The 19531-nt window shown below is 32.8% G+C and overlaps 1 protein-coding gene across 4 annotated transcripts; it reads left to right on the forward strand.

Moving 5' to 3' along the window:
• Positions 1–3827: 3827 nt before the first annotated feature.
• Positions 3828–19039, forward strand: LOC105124932 (uncharacterized). Of its 4 annotated transcripts, none has more exons than XM_011025157.1 (26): positions 3828–4198; positions 4290–4402; positions 4496–4622; positions 4885–4983; positions 5068–5136; positions 5244–5378; positions 5447–5515; positions 5885–5937; positions 6055–6214; positions 7093–7257; positions 8164–8248; positions 8358–8588; positions 8690–8808; positions 8921–8963; positions 11720–11877; positions 12906–13016; positions 14899–14967; positions 15113–15256; positions 15843–15917; positions 16006–16182; positions 16298–16383; positions 16878–16932; positions 17319–17444; positions 17540–17653; positions 17973–18089; positions 18507–19039. In XM_011025157.1, the coding sequence occupies exons 1-26, from the start codon at positions 4070–4072 to the stop codon at positions 18570–18572; spliced, it is 2895 nt and encodes a 964-aa protein (XP_011023459.1). In that variant the 5' UTR covers positions 3828–4069; the 3' UTR covers positions 18573–19039. The 4 variants fall into 4 exon arrangements, with proteins under 4 accessions (XP_011023459.1, XP_011023467.1, XP_011023472.1 ...); XM_011025165.1 differs by having other exon boundaries at positions 8714–8808; XM_011025170.1 differs by lacking the exon at positions 12906–13016.
• The last annotated feature ends 492 nt before the right edge of the window (positions 19040–19531 follow it).

Raw genomic sequence — 19531 nt, forward strand, 5'->3', positions numbered from 1 at the left:
ACCCAACCTTATGGTTTGGGGCATTCATAGGTTTTCATTAGTTTCAATTGAACATCCATGCACGATCCAAAAAGAATATTTAGCTTCTATATCAACAGATATAAAGCTTGTGTTAAAAAAAAAAAATTAATTATTTTTTTTACTTCAAATTATTTTTTTGATGTTAAAATAAATTTAAAAAATAAAAAAAATATTTTTAAATATTTTTAAATAAAAAATATGTTAAAAAAACACTATCATACTTATAAACATCAATAAATAAATAAAATCTAAAATTAAAGAAGAATCTCATTCCAGTCTTATCTTAATCAGGCATGTGAAGAAACAACCGTGCTGCTATAAATAATCCAAAAGAACAGCAATGTTTCGCAACAGACAAGTAGCAATAGAAAGCACACAACCATACAATCTGTTAATGTCATATAAACAGCCACGAAAAGGGGAAACAGAAAGGACAAGAGGAAAATCAAATGGAGTGTTTGTTTGAAAATAGTAAGCTAAAACATAAACTTAGAAATTGAAATACATGACAGCTAGATCAGAACGTGTGCATTACTCCACAAGCCCATTTCAATCATGTTGCCCACAGATCGATGAACTTTAAAACTGAAACAATAACTTATAAAATGAAATAGCCTTCACTACAACAGATAAAACTACCAAAACTAGTTGAACAAAAAAAAAAATATCCTCCAAGACTGCCCAGATAACCAAATTAAAAAGTACAACTTTATTGTAGAAAAGAGAAAAACGATAAACAATTTAAGAAAATCCCAGTATTCAATTCACATAGGAGAGGGAAAAAAAAGAATTTGTTGGCATTGTGGGAGATTGCTGGTGTTGATGCCTTGCTGCTGAGAAGGGAAGGAGGAGGAAAGTCGGACCGGAGAGGCTGAAGCGTGTGAAACCTATTGTTTGGGGTCGGAGAAGGCAAAATCTATACTCTATCCGAAGCTGACCAGGTAAAAAAATTCTTATACATTCATGATGTTTTTTGAAAGGCCAAAACGCATTTTTTAAAATTTTATTTTATTTTGTTGGAAATAAATTTTTTATATCATCTAATAATAAAAAAAATTATTTTAATATATTTTTAAATAAAAAAATTAAATCGATATTGGTATCATAATTTCAAATAGAACCTTAATTAGTATTTTAAATAAAATTATTATTTTTAATATATTAAATATTATTTGAATTAGATTTTAAATCTACTTGATAATATATATACACAAGAGTCACCTTTATCCGTGTACATTAAAATTATGTTAAATTATCATCTTTAGATTAATGTATTTGATTTTTTTTAGAAAAAGAACGCAACACATCATGTTAAAAAAATGGGGGCCAGACAAAGCTTAACTTGTTTTATTTTTTTTCTTCTCTCTCTCGGGGGGCAGACAAAGCTTACCTTGTTTTATTTTTTTTCTTCTCTCTCTCGATCACTCCTTCACGGTGCTGTGCCTTGCAGGTCTCAGCCTGTCAATTTTTTCCCATCACATCATTTCCTCTGATCCGTACCCATGGGCTCGTGTCGTGGTCATGTGATTGCTGTTTATAACCATTTTCATGTTTATTTTGTTGAAAAATAATTTTTATAAAAAATAATTTTCTATAAAATAAATTATTTTATAATATTAAATAATGTTATAAAAATAAATTATAAAATATCTTTTAATATTTGATTATATCACAATAAATAAGTTAAAAAATAATTATTTTTAAGTTTATTAACAGAAAAAACCAATTTAACATATTAAAAAAACTGAAAAATAATGAAATGAAAAAAATATAATTTTTTAAATTATTTTAATAAAATAAATAATAATTAAAATATTAAGACCAAATCTAAATGAAACAGTTGAAGATAAATAAATTAATAAAAAATATAATTTTATAAATCATATTAAATAAAATAAATATAATTAAAATTATTTGAATTATATCTGATAAATAAAAATTTTTAATTAATAAAATAATAAGATGAAAATAAAAAAATTGATATAGAAATTAAATTAAATCAAGTATTAATAAAAAAATAAAAAAAATAAATTCAAAACATGATATATAGAAAACATGAGATTGAAAATTAAATTTAATATAATTAATAAATAACAAGAATTTTTTGTTTTTTTTGTAATTTTAAAAAAATCATGAGATTTTGACTTTAAAATATTTTTTTGTTGAATAATTTTTTTAATGATAAATAAACATATAAAAATTTAAAAATTAATTTATAGAAAATTACTTTTCCTGTACAAGTAGGCAAGTGGTTTTTTTTAGGTTTTTAATATGAATTATTTTCCCACTCTTTTCTTAACTGATGGATGAAGAAAGCAAAATCTATGTCGATAAATTTGCATAAAAAAGAGATCATTTTGCCAAGAAAAGATCTCGAATAAATGATACTAAAAAAGCAATCTATAAACATATTTTAAATCCAATCTCTGTTTTTCATTAGCATATCTGATTGTTTGGCTTCAATTGCAAAGAGAATTAAAAATACTTAATAGAAAGAGAAATCCAGTATGTTAGTTGAAAGTAATTTTTTTTTTAAAAATAATTTTTTTAAAAAGTAAATATCATAAAAATAAATTATTTTTTAATATTTGATAATATTATAAAAAATAAATTAAAAAATATTTTTCAGTATTTGATTATATTATGAAAAATGATCTAAAAAATAGTTTTTTATTTTTTATTTTTTTCAAGTTCATTAAAATAATAAAAAATAAATATTACAAATTAAAAAAATTGAATAAGAATGAAATTGAAAAAAATATAATTTTATAAATTATTTCAAATAAAATAAATATTAATTAAAATAATAGAAATAAAATCTAATAGACAAAAAATTAAAAGATGATGAAATTAAAATAATAATAATAATAATAATTTTATAAATTATTTTAAATAAAATACATAATAATCAAAAGAATAAAGATCAAATTTAATATGTAAAACAATTTAATTAAAAAATAATAGAAAAAAATCAAATAACAATCATAAAATTAAGGACTAAAGTTAATATAAAAATTAAATTAAATTAAATTTTAAAAAATGAAATTAAACAAAAATTCAAATAAAATACATAGCAATCATCAAATTTAATATAATCAATAAATAATATAATATTTATAAAATTTTTATAATTTCTATAGAGTATTTTCCATCCAAAATAAAAAAAAATACATTTTTAAAATTTAAATTTAAATTTTTTATTAAAAAATATCTTTTATTAATTAACTTTTATAGTAACAAATAAATCTATAAAAATTTGAAAAGTGAAAAACCACTGCACAGGCCTCCCCAATTTCACATTCAAATAATTCAAACAAATATATAAATAGTATTTGCAATTGGCGACCTATTCATTTGATAACTAAATTGATGATTTTTTTTGTCGGGTTCAAAATCTATTTCCGTTAATGCTGCTTTAAACTATATCATCTAGTAATTTAAAAAAACTTAACAGGTTTTGTCAAATGCTCAAATAATGGCACAAATTTTAAAATTAATTTAGAATTATTTATAAATAAAAAATTAAACCTCAAATCTCAGATATAAATTCATAAAATCCAGATGATTTATCATAATAATCCTCGTCAAAAATGCACAACACCCTCTCAACTAAGAACTATTCTAACAATATATGAAACTTTTTTCATGTATTGTTAAAATTTGTTCAAATCATAACATCGAGGATTATGTTTTTAAATAACACTGTTTTCTGCAATTTTTTTTTAAATTCGCGAGGTGGACATTAATTAATAAAACCAAAGTAGAGAACGGTGAGAAGAAAAAAAAGAAAAAAGAAAAAGAAAAAGAAAAAGAAAAACAAAAGCAAACGAAGAGAAAGAAAGAAAGAAAAGCGTGAAAGGCAAGAGAAACAAGCGAGAGCTTACACAGGCAAGCAAGCGAAATAAAGGCACCACCAGAATAATAAAAAGCAACTCCAATAATATCAATAACAATAAAACTGATTCTCTTTCTCTTTCTCTTTAATAGCAACAGCACTGGATTCCTCTGGCTCGAGAGAGAGAAAGAGGATTGGTGCGGTTGTTGACAAATGGACGACGAGGTTGTTCAGCGATTATTCCACGAAGGAGGTCGCGATTACTTCCAGCAGCAACCTTCTACTTCCTCTCCTTCCTCCTCCTCCTCCTCCTCCATCCTCCAATCTCTCCCTCTTCATGTGGTACGCTTTTCTTCTCTTATAATTTCCCGTTATTTACATACTTTTTTTTAAAATTCAGATTAATATTAATTGTTGGATTGGATTGATGCAGTCTTTTGATCACGGATATTATTTACTGGTAAAATCTCTTCAAGAGCTCAGAGAGAAAAAGGAAGGTCTTGTTACTGTTGGCATTGGTGGTCCTAGCGGTTCAGGCAAAACAAGGTATGTATACTGTACTATACAATTCTTTTATTTTATATTTTTACTGGCGCAATTTCTTTGATACTTTGTTTGTTTGTTTGATGATCTGTGAAGCTTAGCAGAGAAGGTGGCGTCTGTAATTGGCTGTGTTGTTATATCGATGGAGAATTATCGCACTGGAGTCGATGATGTGAGTGATTTGGATTCAATTGACTTCGACGCATTAGTACAAAATCTCGAGGTTTGCATTTCCTTCTCAAATTATTTTGCTACTTGATTGGATTGGATTGTGCATTTGACAAGTCTATAATTTAAAGTTGACTGGTTTTCCAGTTCTTCGAAATACAAAATTGTAATACTTAAGAAACCTATTCTGGTCACGTGTCAGAAGATTTTCTTTATAAAATAAGCAACCGTATATCACTTCACTTAAATTTATGCCAACGCATTCTGCATCAAGTTGGTTTTGTCTATATTTACATGGTTGTTTGTGTTGGAAATAGGATTTGACGAAAGGAAAAGATACTTTGATACCAGTGTTTGATTACCAACAGAAGAGACGTATTGGTTCCAAAGGAATAAAGAGCATATCATCTGGAGTGGTAAGCCAGTGGAATCAACTGTTACTATGATTGTCCTTTTCTTCCGTGGTGTTCATTTCTTTAATGTCTTTTTTTTGTTCTTAGGTGATAGTTGATGGTACATATGCTCTGCATGCAAGACTGCGCTCTTTACTGGATATTCGGGTTGCCGTGGTAACTTGTAATCTGAAGTTATATCTTAATTTGGATAAGAGGCTGAAAGCTATCATTTTTTGTCCAGCTTCGAATATTATGATTTCTAAATGTGGTTGGTGGATCAGGTTGGTGGAGTTCACTTCAGTCTTCTTTCTAAAGTTCGATATGACATAGGGGATTCTTGTTCGTTGGATTACCTTATTGACAGCATCTTCCCAATGTTTAGGAAACACATTGAACCAGACCTTCACCATGCTCAGGTCAGGGTTCTTTTCCTTACCTTCTACAATTTTTGAAATTGCATTTTATCCGTGGTTTTACTCTGCAGATCAGAATAAACAACAGCTTTGTCTCATCATTTAGAGAAGCAATCTACAAGCTAAAATGCAGAAGTGAGGTATACTCATCTTTCCATAGTTCATTGCTAAGTTAAATAGTCAAGAACCAACCATGTCCTTCATGCTCACTGTGTGAATGACATAGTTGTGAAATTCTATTGAAGGCTGAAGATTTTATGTAATGTTCAAATTTTGTTTTAACGGCAAAGAAAATTTGCTTATGATGCACAGACCATGGCAAAATGCTGTTTCCTAACAGTGACGGGTGTCTGGAACTACATTTTTTTGCCCTTCTTGTTATTGCTCATGGACTTCACTTTTCCCTCTGTTTCTTTTTAAATTTGCAGTTCATTATTCGCCTGTAACTTATTATTCATCACTTGCACCCTTTTGTTGAATGTTACTTAAATGCTAAACTGTCACGACAGTCACCTGGTAGACATTCTGCTTATGCCTTCCATGGGACAGCACATACAGATAAGTTAGTGATTCTCACTTCTCATGCTGTTTCTCACCATAATATCAGTGCAAAACCAAGTGGTTTATTCCTGAGCTTGTATTGCCAATAATTCTGATTGGAACTCTGTGGTGGTTGCAGTTTTATTGAGATGTACCTTAGGCCTCCTTCAGCAAGTGAAGAAGCACGGACAAATGATTGGATCAAGGTGCGACAGTCTGGTATCAAATACTATTTGTCACTTGGGGACCAGAGAATTGTTGACAAACATTTTATTATCAGGCCAAAAGCTGAGTTTGAGGTAAGGGACTTTCCAGTCTGCAATTCTAGCATTAAACCTGGACTGAAGAAGCAGAGGTTGTTGTATAAAAACTGTATTCGATTGGTTGTTTATGCTGCAATCTATTGTGTTTCACATGTAACTATAAACATACACATTTATAATATCACTTTCTAGATAGAAATGAACACCCGTGGCTAATGTAGAGGAATAAATTTACAGCCTTACTTTTCAGATAGAAATGAATGCAAGTACAATGTGCTGAATTTAATTGCTCATTTCTCTCCCTAAATATAAATCTTAAACTAAAGTTCTTCAACTTTCTAAAAATGCTGTAAGACTAATTTCAATCATCCTAAAGTAGAAGGGAATCCAAGGACCTTAGGTACACTGTGTGATCTTTGGGAAGGTGGAAAAATCTGTGTGAAATAATCATTGTTACTCTAAACTACAAATGGCTGGGTACACTATTCAGGCATCTTATCCATCAATCAATGAACATAAAATAAAAATAAACAGATAAGAGGAAAAAATTCCATGGATTGTAAGGACATTTCGATGTCCTTGCGAAGCTTCAGCACAGGATCCATACTATTTAGACAATAGTATCTGAGTATATGGTCCTTAAAGTTCAAGATACAAAGGTTTCCTTACTTTCCAATCAATGCTGTCACCCTATCATTATTGAAACTGGTAGCTTAGAGTTCTCAAATGCATGATTTTTAATGTTGTTGGGAATCTGTAGATTCCTCTTTGTTTTAGAGGGTTTTGTTTTTACAGGATAGCATTAGTTAGTACTTGAAATGCATGTTCAGTTCTCGTAAAAGTTAGACTGTAATATTTCAGAATTCTCAAGTCTGGTTGTTTTGCTCACCTATTTAATCATTTAATGTTGACAGGTTGGAAGAATGACACTCGGTGGGTTGCTGGCTTTGGGGTACACTGTTGTAGTGAGTTATAAACGGGCATCTTCATCTGTTAGGAATGGCAATCTTTCAATGTCATTAGAGACCATTGATACTCTTAGTGAGACATTCATTGTGCTGAGGGGAACGGATAGGAAAGTATGGATCCATCTTTCTTATTAAGTTAACATGAAAGAGGCTTTATAAATCATTTATTTGTTTTCTGTTCTTATGTTTGATTGAGCAACTGAGTAAGGCATTGAATAATTTGTAGAATAAAATAGTTCTATACCTTCATCACCATCACCATCATCTTTATCCACTCACACAATCACATTCATATGCGCATATTTTGTGGGATAAATATTTTTTATTAGAAAGATTAGAATCTACAGAAGTAACGTATCCACGAGCAAGTAATAAAAAGAAAGTGAAGGTAAAAACACAATGAATAATAAGAGAGCTCCAATCCTGCTAAGTTAGTGATCTTCCCAAATGCATTGTTCCAGAAATAGGTATGAAACATGATCTTGTCCTGGGATTTTTTTCCACAAAAGGCTATGCAAATAACTATTTTGGATAACTTTCAGCACATGAGTGCATGAAGCATTGGGTTTTTTCTGTTTGCTTTAGGGAGATTGAATGAAGGAAAATTCTCCATTGTGAGTGTTTTGCATTTGGAGTGGGGATGTGAATTCATGAATCTTCTGATGTGCCAGATTTTAGTAGAATTTACCTAATAATCTTGATGGGGATTTCTTATTTTGTTATGTAGTGAACATGTTTGGCATGTAACTGAACAGGCTGCTGTATCTTCACTTATTACTCTATTGACATGTTCCATAACTCAGCTTGAGTTTCCACTAAATAGTATCATCCACGTTTTATTGCATTTTTTCTTCAATCTATATGATATGTATGATAGTTTCTGTGCTTTCCATTCTTGCAGCAAATAGCTTATCTCTTATGTGCTACTTTTGGTTCGATACCAGAATTAGAGGACTTGCACTTGAGACCTGTTGGCCAAAGCTTACATTTTATCTTGGCTATTCTTCTCTTATGTAGACTGTTGGAGCAGAGGCAATGAGGATTGGTGTTAATGGACCTTGGATCACTAAGTCATATCTTGAATTGATACTTGAAAGAAAAGGTTTGAATTGGCATGATAATGATCAATACTCTGTCTATGAATTTTGGTTGCTTTGTCTGATAAAGATCAAAAGTTACAACTTTCTACAATTAGCTAACTCCACATGCAGGTGTACCACGTCTTAATACCCCACCACTTTTACCTAATACTTCGACGACAAGCAATCAAGAAAGGGCTATTGTTGCCCCAAGGCCAATCCGTACCACTCCAAACATTGTTAATCGGCTTGAGGATTTATCTCAGCCATGGACTCGGTCTCCTACCAAATCTAAAATGGAGCCTATGGTAGAAACATGGCATTTTATATCTTCTGATACATCACATGGGAGTTCCGTCGTAGGTAAGTGTCCTCTATCTGGAAGAACTGTTACATATGTTCTTTAAGTGTTCTTGGTGATGAAATATATTGTTGGGAGTGTTATTATTACGTTTCTTGTTCAGAAGTCTCTCATGAAGCAACCACAGATTCTTCCACTTGCAGGGATAACATGAAGCTTGCACCTCTGCCTGATTCATATGACTTGGATAGAGGATTGCTTCTTGCTGTTCAAGCAATACAGGTAACAAGTAAAAAAAAATTAAAATATGTGTTGGTGAAATTATACTTCAAGTCTAAGAAGCTACCGGTATAATCAGTCTGGTAATTTTGTGCAATTTTACATATTTTTTCAGGCTTTGTTGGAGAATAAAGGCTCCCCTGTCATTGTTGGAATTGGTAATATATGCTTTGACATTTAAAACTCTCTCTCTCTCTCTCTCACACACACACACGCGCGCGCGCGCGCGCGTGCATGTGCACACCTACCCACCCTCCCACCCACGTTTGGGAAAATTGTTTGTGCTTTTTAGCTATAGAGTGTTTTGGAAAGTAGTTCAGTTGGTGGTGCAAATTCTTGATAATTTTCATATGGCTGATGTGCACAATTAAATCTCATGTTAATGGTCTTAGAAGCCTAAGCATAGTATAATATTGGTAATTAATTTGGTTTGACAATGACCTTGATTTAAAATGTGTATTCATACATGAAATAAAGAATCTTAATACAATATTGATGTCAAAGATCATACATATTTCTCATTTAACAATGTGTACTGTAATCAGTTCTAGAAGAGATGGAAATGGTATTCAGCTTCGTGAACCTACTATTCACTAGATTTTAAGACTAAGATGGTAAAATTTGGAGAGCTCAATCATAGATCATCCTATTATATGCTAGATTTTATCATCTTACAGGTTGGGTAGTGGAGGAGATTATAATAAAATTCCATACCAGCAATGAGTTGTTGGGCCTATATATTGATAATTGACTATGAAAAACAAATCTTGCTTTGGTGATACATAAAACAGTTTTGGTGAACGTGTGATATTGTAAGGTGTTCATTGGGACTTCATGCCAGCAGCCACTAGTACAGATTATCGTTATTAGAATTGATGGTTTAAATAGCTTTGCCTATAGGAAATTGGTATGTAATCAATTATCTTTCCATTTTACAAATGAACTAATAGCAAATGGGTGATGATGCTGAGAAAGCAACTGAACATAAGGACAACATGATGTGCTGTTCTAGTCCATCTTATAGCAAATTACAAGTTTCCTTAGGAGGCTTTTGATATCATTTCTGTTTTCTATTTGTTTTTTTTTCCAAATATTTTTGTTTAAAAAATAATAAACTTGTTTTTTAGGACAGTTTTTCTTTTTTCAAAAAATGCACCTAGTCTCGATCCTATACTGGAATTAGCAAAACTAATTCTTATCCAAAATTGTATTGTACAATCCTATCCCTCACTCATTCCTAACTCGATTATCATTCACATTGATGCTGACCCATGACTCCTGAATCTTGTTTCCACTTGACTCCAAGCATCTTGGTCTTAACATTAGATGTCCTAGACTCAACATCGTTTTGACTCATGGTAGCCTAAACAATCCGTACTTGATCCCGACTCGACCCTTGGGTGTTTGAATCCGATCCCTCAACCTGACTTTCAAGCATCCTAGATCTAGTCCTAGCCCGCCTCTTGGGTGCCCTAGACTTGATCCTAGTTCGACCGTTGGGTGCTCGCAACCGAGTTTCACCCAGACCCTAGGGTGCCCTAGAACTGTTCCTGGTCAAACCATTGACTTTTGGACCTAGTGCTAGCCTGACCTTGAAACGTACTAGACTTGATCCCAGCTTGATCTCAAGTCCTCAATCATAGATTAATAGTCTAAACATAAGTTTTGAAAACCACTTTTTTGAAAGGAAAACAAAAACAAACAAGTTTTCATATCCTTTTTTTCATATATATATATATATTTAAAATAGAAAATGGAAACCATATCAAACCATCTCTTATTTGCTCAACTTGTTCTATCAATTGCACAAGGAACAATGATATGCACCTCTGTTTCTTAGACCCATGATTTTACCGGGGCATACTTGTCTTGAAAAGATAGGTCCCAAGCACCGATACAGGATATGGGTTGGGTATGGCAAGTTTTTTTTAGACATAGCATTTTATTTGATTGGGAAACTTTCATGTTTTTTATTTGATACGAAAATAGCATATGTTGACGATGTTTTTAGGATTCTTCTAAGTTATCTGCTTGGAGGGATGGATTTCAAATTTTTAAGGCTTCGTTTTTCTCCGGCAAGCAGCTAGGGAAGCATTTATTCCCAAGCGATAGGGCTTGGAATTCATATTGATGCCTTAGTCCACTCCGAGATAGAAAGATACCAATAATGGAAAAAGATATGCTCTCCAACAGTAGGTTGATCAGTTACTTTTGGTAGGGACGCCACTGATTGGAAGGCGATAAAAGCCTGAAAGCGATTCTGACACAAGATACGATGACAGGAAGGGAGTTCGATCAGAAATAGACAGAAAAAAAGGCTGCTAGGCTCCTTTCTTTCTCATAGGAGGGGTTCGCATCCAACCCTTATCGATACCCCTCGCTAGGACATTTAAGTGAGTCGGGTTTTGATCCGGCTCCTAAATTTTCTCTAAATTCCAAAAATCACAATCAATTTTTTTTTTTTGTTGTGATTGTTACATTTTTTCTTATTGGATCATTGGTTTTGTCTTTGGGCTTTTTCTCTCATAATGTTAATTTTGGACCTTGACAAATATGAACTGAGAATAGTTTATATACTAGGTTATATGGTGTTGTTATTTACTGGGTTGGCCACATAAATTCAACAAAATATGTAGTTATAGTAATTAATTTAAGATTGTTTTTCATATTTCAGAAGAAAAAAAATGAATATTATATATAGAATATATGAGAACAAGTGTAGCTGAAATTTGGAAATTTTTGGACCGTGTCCCTATATCCTAAATTTAGAATATGTGAGTCTGACACTCAAAAATATTGCATTGAGGAATTAATTTCTTGTAACTTTATGGTGTTTGCTTTTAGTAATTTACCTTCTTTTTTTTTTTTTCATAAATATTGCTATTTTTTAAATACTTTCTCATTGTTGTTGCAGGAGGCCCAAGTGGATCAGGAAAAACAAGTTTGGCACACAAAATGGCTAACATTGTTGGGTGTGAAGTAGTTTCCCTTGAAAACTATTTTAAATCTGAACTAGTGAAGGATTTTAAGTATGATGACTTTAGCTCTCTTGATCTGTCTTTGCTTTCAAAGGTAGGATGACATAAATTATTCATCTTATGGAGATCTTTTGTACATTAATAATGCTATTATTTGTTCTGCCTGGTCTGGTAAGATTACTTGGAAATGTTAGTTAGTGAACATAATTTGAGTAAAAATATAAATTTGTTTAGTCAAGCTTTTGTTTCATACTTTGAGTGGCTAGTAGAGATCTATCTATACACCAGCATCCTTCTCCATCATCCAAGCATGACATCTGAGAATTCTTCAAATTCTGTTATGATTTGGATATATAAATTTGTATCCCTGATCTCACCTCGTTATTTCATATTTCCTGACCTCCCTTATCATGTTAGCATTTATCATTTATGACAACTCTTTTTCGTTTGCTTTCTGTTTTCTCATACCACAATCCTTTTCTTTTCCTCTAAATGGTTTGACTTGGGGAAAAGAAGGGTACTTTTAAGGAATGCCTTATTGTTTAGTAACTGCTAATTTTTCTTAGAAGACTGTTGGCAGATTCCTCATTATTTGGGGGTTTTTATTTTCAAGAATATTCTCCAACTACCCAAGCCTTAGCTGGCCCTTTGCAGTATTCTATGTCCTTCGTTAGAGCAACTCGGCATATACTTGTTTGTACATCCTTCCATGCATGTAACAAACTGTTTGTTCCTTTTTTATTTGTTACGTCTTTCTTCTTTTAATGTGTAGGCTTCAACAGGCTTTATAATTTTCCTGCTTTGGTATGCAACTTTCACTTTAAATTTGGGTGATTTTCTCTGATATGCAATTATTTCACCAAATTCCCTTAGGTTGTCAAACAATATGTGAATTTAGTACCTTTTCATATTCACTTGAGCAATATGATGAAGATACATATTCTTTGTTCTTCTGTAATTATGGCTTATAGATAGTGTGACAAATTCTGCATTTTGCTGGTAGAAATTGCAGACAATTGCTTTGAAGAGAAGTCAAATTTATTTCATTTGGTTTGTCTTTTAAGTTCCTGGAAAAATATTTGCATTTGCCATACAATTATTATTCTCATAATTCCTTTTCAGAATATTGGTGACATAAGAAATGGTAGAAGAACAAAAGTACCCATGTTTGATTTGGAGACTGGTGCTCGTAGTGGATTCAAGGAACTTGAAGTTTCTGAAGACTGTGGTGTGGTTTGTTATTACACTTACTTATATTGCTCCTGGAACTTGCTATCATGGGTTTTTATTTTTATTTTTTAGTGATATATTACATGATAACATTTCTCTGGCTTTCTTTTCATTAAACTTCTAAAATAAAAAAGAAAAGATATCCTCTAATAACATTCTGACATAAAGTCCAAAGTGTCAACAGGGAGGCAAAGGTTGGCTATGGTATAATGCACTACTTGCATGCTTAATTTTTAGAGTGTTGTTTCAATTAGGAACCTTATTCTGTGACTAAGGCGTCTTACTATGATAAGATTACGCTTATGGGAAGCTAGAGATGCACTAGATTCTTTGTGAAGACAATTTATCCTTTGAGTGTGGCTTTGTTATTCGTGTTATTAAGCAAATAGGCATTTTTACAAGGACAATTTATCTCTAGTGGAGCCTTGTATAAAAAGTTACGCGAATTGCAGGTGCTAGGGTTCAAAAGTAAGAAATAATGAAAACTTTCCATGGGTGCAAAGTGTCCTTTAAGTTCTTGATAATTGGAGGGCATCAAAAAGTCTTATCTCCCCGTAAATATTTTATGTTCCATCATAATGGAGAATCACAGATTCAGGTATTTCTTCGTTGTCCTACAGCTTGGAGTATGTGGCAATGATGGCTTGCATTTGGTCTTGGGCCATACTGAGGAGAGCAAACAATTTTTGTTGGTCTCTTTGGTTCGTTTTGAAAGTGAGAAACATTGCAAAGCTTTACGGAGATGTGTTGTCAGTGCAGTTTTTTTGGTGCCTTTGGATGGATAAAAATGCGAGTTTTAATAATCACTTCATGTTTGGGCTGTTGTTGTGGGATAAGATAGTTTTCTTGGCTTCTTTGTGGTGTCATCTAGCAGATGCTTTTAGGCGTGCTTCTCTAGTGGATATTCTAAAGGATTGGACTGCTGTATTGTTTAGATCAAGACTGTTGTTCGTTTTCCCTTTCTGGGAGGATGTATTGTTCTCAATTTTGTGCTGTAGAATTCTTTCTTTCTAATAATAGTTTCTCATTGTGCTCTGAAAGTTAGAATAATGATAATAATGCTAATAATAACAAATTAAGAAGAGGGGATAGAGGGAAAGTGTGGGCGATGGTGCACAACGTTGGTCTCTCAATCTGAATGAGAGGGAGATAAGATAAGAAAAGGAGGAGAGAGTAGGCAAAACAGAAGGAAGTGGAAAGAGGGGAAGCGTACAAAAGCTATTTCAACCAGTTTGAAAATTTGCTAAGAACTTGCAAATTATGTCTTACATCATCAAGTCCTGTATGGAGACTTCACAACATGAGCCTTCTAAAAATATTATGACCACCCATGATTAAATCTCTTCCCGCAAAATGCTAAAGTTTGTCTTAAGACAAGGCATATTTATGACAAACAAGTGGTGAACCTTGCAGAATTTGAACTTGTACTGCTTTTCAATGACCTAACTGAACTCCAAATGCCGGGTCTTCAGTTGTTGTTCCTGCCCCATTAAGGATATTTAAGTTTGGTGCTAAATGCTTGTATTCAATGCTACATTTGTTTAGGAGTATTTTAGATAAATACTTAGTGGAGTTAAGAATTTAGTGGAAATGGAACTTGAAGATGTTAGGAAGGGTCAAACAAGCTTTTGACAAAATTATTACTTTTCAGCTTTACATTATACGCAGGCTGTTCGCTCTGTATGGTAGAATTGGTCCACTGGCTATAAGTTTTATTCATGTTCATGCAGGCTAATTAGAGGAATAATGTTCATGCAATGCATCTTTACAGTTTTATATGATCATAGCAATTGATATTTCCACTTATGAAATCCTTTGCCAGTAGTTTTGATTTAAGTTAATGTTATGCTAGTGGACTTCTTTTTAAATCATTCTTGCTTTGCAGATAATTTTTGAAGGGGTGTATGCTCTGCATCCTGAAATCCGAATTTCACTTGACTTGTGGGTTGCTGTTGTAAGATGACTTTGCATTCCCTCTTTTAAGCTTTTATTTCCAGAGAAACCCCGTGTGTGTGTGGGTGTTCTGATTTCTAAAGAAGTTTTCAATTGATGATGAGTTAGTTTAGTTGTAATGTAACTTCATTGTTTTGTGAAAACAGGTTGGTGGTGTTCATTCACATCTTATTTCTCAAGTTCAAAGGGATAAAAGTAGAGGGGGGTGTTTTATGTCCCAAAATGAGATCATGATGACAGTGTTTCCAATTTTCCAGCAGCATATTGAACCACATCTTGTTCATGCACATGTTAGTAGACCCCAATTGTCTGATCATTTTATTGTTCTTAAGTTTTAGCATGAAAAGTATTTCAATGTTTTCCATGCAATAGTTTTATCTTCCCCCAAGTAGAGACACATGTACATATAACTAACACAAGCCTTCTTGTATTGAGACGCCTCTTGGAAAATTTTAGAAATATCTATAACATGTACTAGAAAAGGCAAGGTCCCTAGGCTGGCCAAGAAACAAGATTAAGGTCAGTTTGGTTGTCTCATAATAAATGAAAGCCATTAGTCATGTATTGTTTAATCAACCTAAGATCGAAATTGTCATTGTCTTTATATCAAAATTGATTGGATAGAATCTCTGAAATGCCTTTGTTTCAGATCTTTCTGGAGATGACTACCATTCTTGACTTTTCACATTTATGCTGGTTAATTTCACACTAAACCATCTACATCTTTTATGTTGGAAACACACAAACTGTTGCTATTAATGTTATGTATACATTACTGCTCTCTTCAAAATACTGATGTTCTATTACAGTGCATTCCTGAGGATTATATTTGCAAGTTTAACCTTGTGGGTTTTCAAAATTCGTATATTGTTGCAGCTCAAAATTCGGAATGACTTTGACCCTGTTATTTCCCCTGAGAGTTCTTTGTTTGTCTTGAAGAGTAATAAGCAGGCAAGTGGGCTATGATGATTCTGTTGAAGATTTATGTACGGTGGTTTGCATTTGACTTACTTTTTTTTTTTTTTGTGATCTTTAACAGGTGGGTTATCAAGATATTTTGAAAATCCTAGATCCTGTGAAGTTGTGCAGTTCTGTTCAGAATTTCATTGATATATATTTAAGGCTCCCTGGACTTCCTACAAATGGACACTTGGCAGATGGTGATTGCATACGAGTCAGAATATGTGAGGGTAGATTTGCATTGTTGATACGGGAGGTTTGTATATAATGCATTAGTTATATGGTATTTTTCCTTGTCAATTATAATGTATTTTGTGTTTTCGATATTCTAGTGAACGCTTGACTTTTATTTTATATGTACTCAACATTAGCCTTTAAGAGAAGGGAATTTTATAATTCAACCAAAAGTAGATTTTGATATCAGCATCAGCACAGTTGCTGGACTTCTTAACCTCGGGTAAGACCATACATGGTTTTGCTTTTCTTTTTATCTTCACATTTTCATTCCCTATTAAGACAAAAAATAAATGCTATAGTATGTGTTTATATATACCTTGTTGAGTCCTGTTGTCTTTGTATTTGGAGAGTTGACATGCCCAAAACCTTTCACCAAGTAAATACTCTGGTCCATCCTTGTGCATTTGTATCATAGCATGTGAGCAATTCTTTCATCTTCTGGATATCAGGGAAGAACAGGTTGTTTCTTTTAATCAGTTATATAAACTGAACTGCTGGAAACAAACCCAAACCTATTGTCTTAGCAGTTTAGTATGTCATTATTTGGAAACTACAAAGTTATCATTTAATTTTGTTACTTTTGTTGGTCTAAATGTAACATTTTCTACTTCGATTAAGCATTGTACTGTTCTTCTTTGTAATGCTTTACAGGTGAAGAACTGGTAGATTCTTGTACAAGTCATTGAAATGTTTTCTGTTATCATGTGATGTCAGGTATCAAGCAGCAGCTTACATTGAAGCATCTGCATATATCTACCAAGATGGAAAGGTATAATATCCCTGGATTTTTTTCTCTTCGTTATACTTAGAAGCTCCTGTAATTTATACATCCAAGCTTCAAAATTGTGCAAGTCCTCACTTCTGTTTTTCTTCTTAATTAAATTTGTCAAAAATAATTTCTTTGAGTTTTGGTTATTTTGAACTTGTTTTAAAGGAAATTTCATATGAAATCCAAACCATAGATATTGATAAACTAAATTAACAACAACAGTTTTGGCTTTCAGTGCCTGATAATTAGTTTCATAATGTTATGTACTAATGATTGATGATGCCAGGTTTTCATGTATTTCATGTTACTTGTGTTCTGTTTCTCATACACATGGTCTGTCATAGACGAGGCTTTCTGAATGGGTTTCATTTTATTCTGATGTGTAGATTCTCATTGAGGTTGATCATCTGCAAGACACCCCTAGTCCTTACTTACAGATCAAGGGGGTTAATAAGGAAGCTGTGGCGGCTGCTGGTTCGACACTTAAACTGGATGGTTCATACACAACTAAGGTTTTGCCTCGAGTTCTGCTTGTGTAGTTTTACCTTTAGCACTGGGCTACTCCGGCCTCTCATTGTTTGGGCTGGCTCTTTTGCTGTACTTTCAGAGTTATCTGCAGATCATTTTGGAAAGATTACCTGCAATGGAAAGAAGTTACAGTGGAATTCAGGCTCAACAAGCTGCAAGGTTGCAGGAACTTGTCGAATTTATACAATCTCAGGTATTTACTATGATTGAATGGGATAGCAGCCATCTGATAGTGAAATTTGATTTTAGGTGAGGGGAAATTAGTGTAAGACCAGCCCTGTCCAATTTTATATGTTGAAACGCGTAGCATATATAGAGAGAGGGCCAGGACTTCTTTCCACTTAACAAACTGCATAAATGAGAGAAAACCTTACTCCACTTCCATTGATCATCATTTTCTGTTGAGTCTAAAAGAGCTAACCATTATTTGAGTAATTAACTTCTAATACGTTTTCAAGGTTGAGCGGCTGATGATTTTGCTTTTTTTTATTTTACTGTGGCCAAACTGACAGGGAAGCAGCTCAGCTTCAGAATCCTCTCCGAGCAGGGAGGCTGCTCCTTTGGAAGGAATAATTGAGGATATGCAGTTTAGAATCAAAAGGCTGGAAAGATGGCATACTATCAACACGGTACTTATAATCCCTTCAGCAATCCGTGTCTTTCAATTTGGATTTTACTCATGTTTAGACCCGTTTTGGAACTCTAAATGCTTGCTTTTCCAATGAATTTGATTTTTGAAAATGACATTCGTGAACCATGTTAGCATCTCCAAATCGGCTACCATTTGTTGCAACAATGGGATCAAACATTTGAGCTGGATGGTCCCTATTTCATTTGATCAAAAGCAACCTCTTTTTTTTTTTTCGTATTTTTCTTTTTTGAGAGAGAAGTCAACCTAATATTGTTCCAGGGGTTCAGCATCTTTGGAATTGAAACTGGATGGTCCTTGTGTCACTTGGTCAAAAAGAAATGTACTACTGTTCCAACTGTCTACTATTCCTGTTCCCCTCGATAAGCCGCTAATGAAATTTGCACTCAATGTGCAGGTGCTATGGACTTTTCTTATGTCTGCCCTTGTTGGTTATTCGCTTTACCAAAGGAAACACCAATGACACTTCTAGACGTATGCGAGTTCTTAAAGGTATCAAAGTCTCATCGCATTGAAGTAATTGTCGGTAATGTTGGGCTAACAGAAACTTCTAACAACAGTTGCGTGTTTCTCCGGAGTCCCGGGATCACTTCGAGTAGCAAATTTTTTACCTCCACCTAGGAGCTTATTGCTTTCATTTCAACAAACTTGGAGCCTGTCGCTCAATTGCTCCATTTTGTAAATACTTAAATTATGTGGAAATGAGAATGACCATTTGACATTCGAGCGTCATCAACCTGAGTCCTCATTGTAATCCAGCTACGGTTCATTCTGTCTTTTTTTTTCGGTTCACGTCTCCCGTGTTAGACTTTATGTTGCGACTCGATTTAAACAATTTCACAATCCTTCCCAGCCCCGATACGTTTTGAAACTTGATCCTTCTGTTATAGGACAGCTGATGAATAGGAGATGGAACGCTTTGGTTGGCAATAGTACTGTTTATCCATGTCATGTTACCCATCTGGTTCCTGGCATGATTTTTTTTATTTATTTTATTAACATGAATATTTATATCAGTTTGTATATATTTTGATTAATTTTACGAGTTTTAAAATTAATAATTATATAAGTTTTTAGTTATCTTAAAATTTATGAAATTTAAACTAATGATTGCTAAAAAATAAATTTATATTCTAACTAATTAAATTATATCCATAAAGATAAGATTATAGCTGGCATGATTCTTAAATAAACAAATTGGTGATGCATATAAAATCTCAATCTCATGCATGTGTAAGCGTTCATGATCTGTTTTTTTCCTACTGTTTTGGCATTTCATCTTAATTATGCTCTGTCATGCCATCTCTTTTATGTTTGACTTGATAATAATAATTATTTGATTTAAGAATCATTCGCTATGTGGCGTAAATGATATGAAAAATGGTAAAAACTAAATATAAACATTTTTTTAATCAAAACTAA

Source organism: Populus euphratica, unplaced genomic scaffold, assembly GCF_000495115.2.
Source record: "Populus euphratica unplaced genomic scaffold, PopEup_1.0 scaffold1.1, whole genome shotgun sequence".
Taxonomy (NCBI): Eukaryota; Viridiplantae; Streptophyta; class Magnoliopsida; order Malpighiales; family Salicaceae; genus Populus; species Populus euphratica.

Bases quoted from the DNA above. Each gene is read 5' to 3' on its own strand.
- LOC105124932 (XM_011025157.1), top strand. From the start codon at position 4,070: ATGGACGACGAGGTTGTTCAGCGATTATTCCACGAAGGAGGTCGCGAT. The intron at 5,137-5,243 runs GTAACTTGTAAT...TTGGTGGATCAG, and splicing joins TGGATATTCGGGTTGCCGTG to GTTGGTGGAGTTCACTTCAG. The intron at 15,257-15,842 runs GTTAGTAGACCC...ATATTGTTGCAG, and splicing joins CACATCTTGTTCATGCACAT to CTCAAAATTCGGAATGACTT.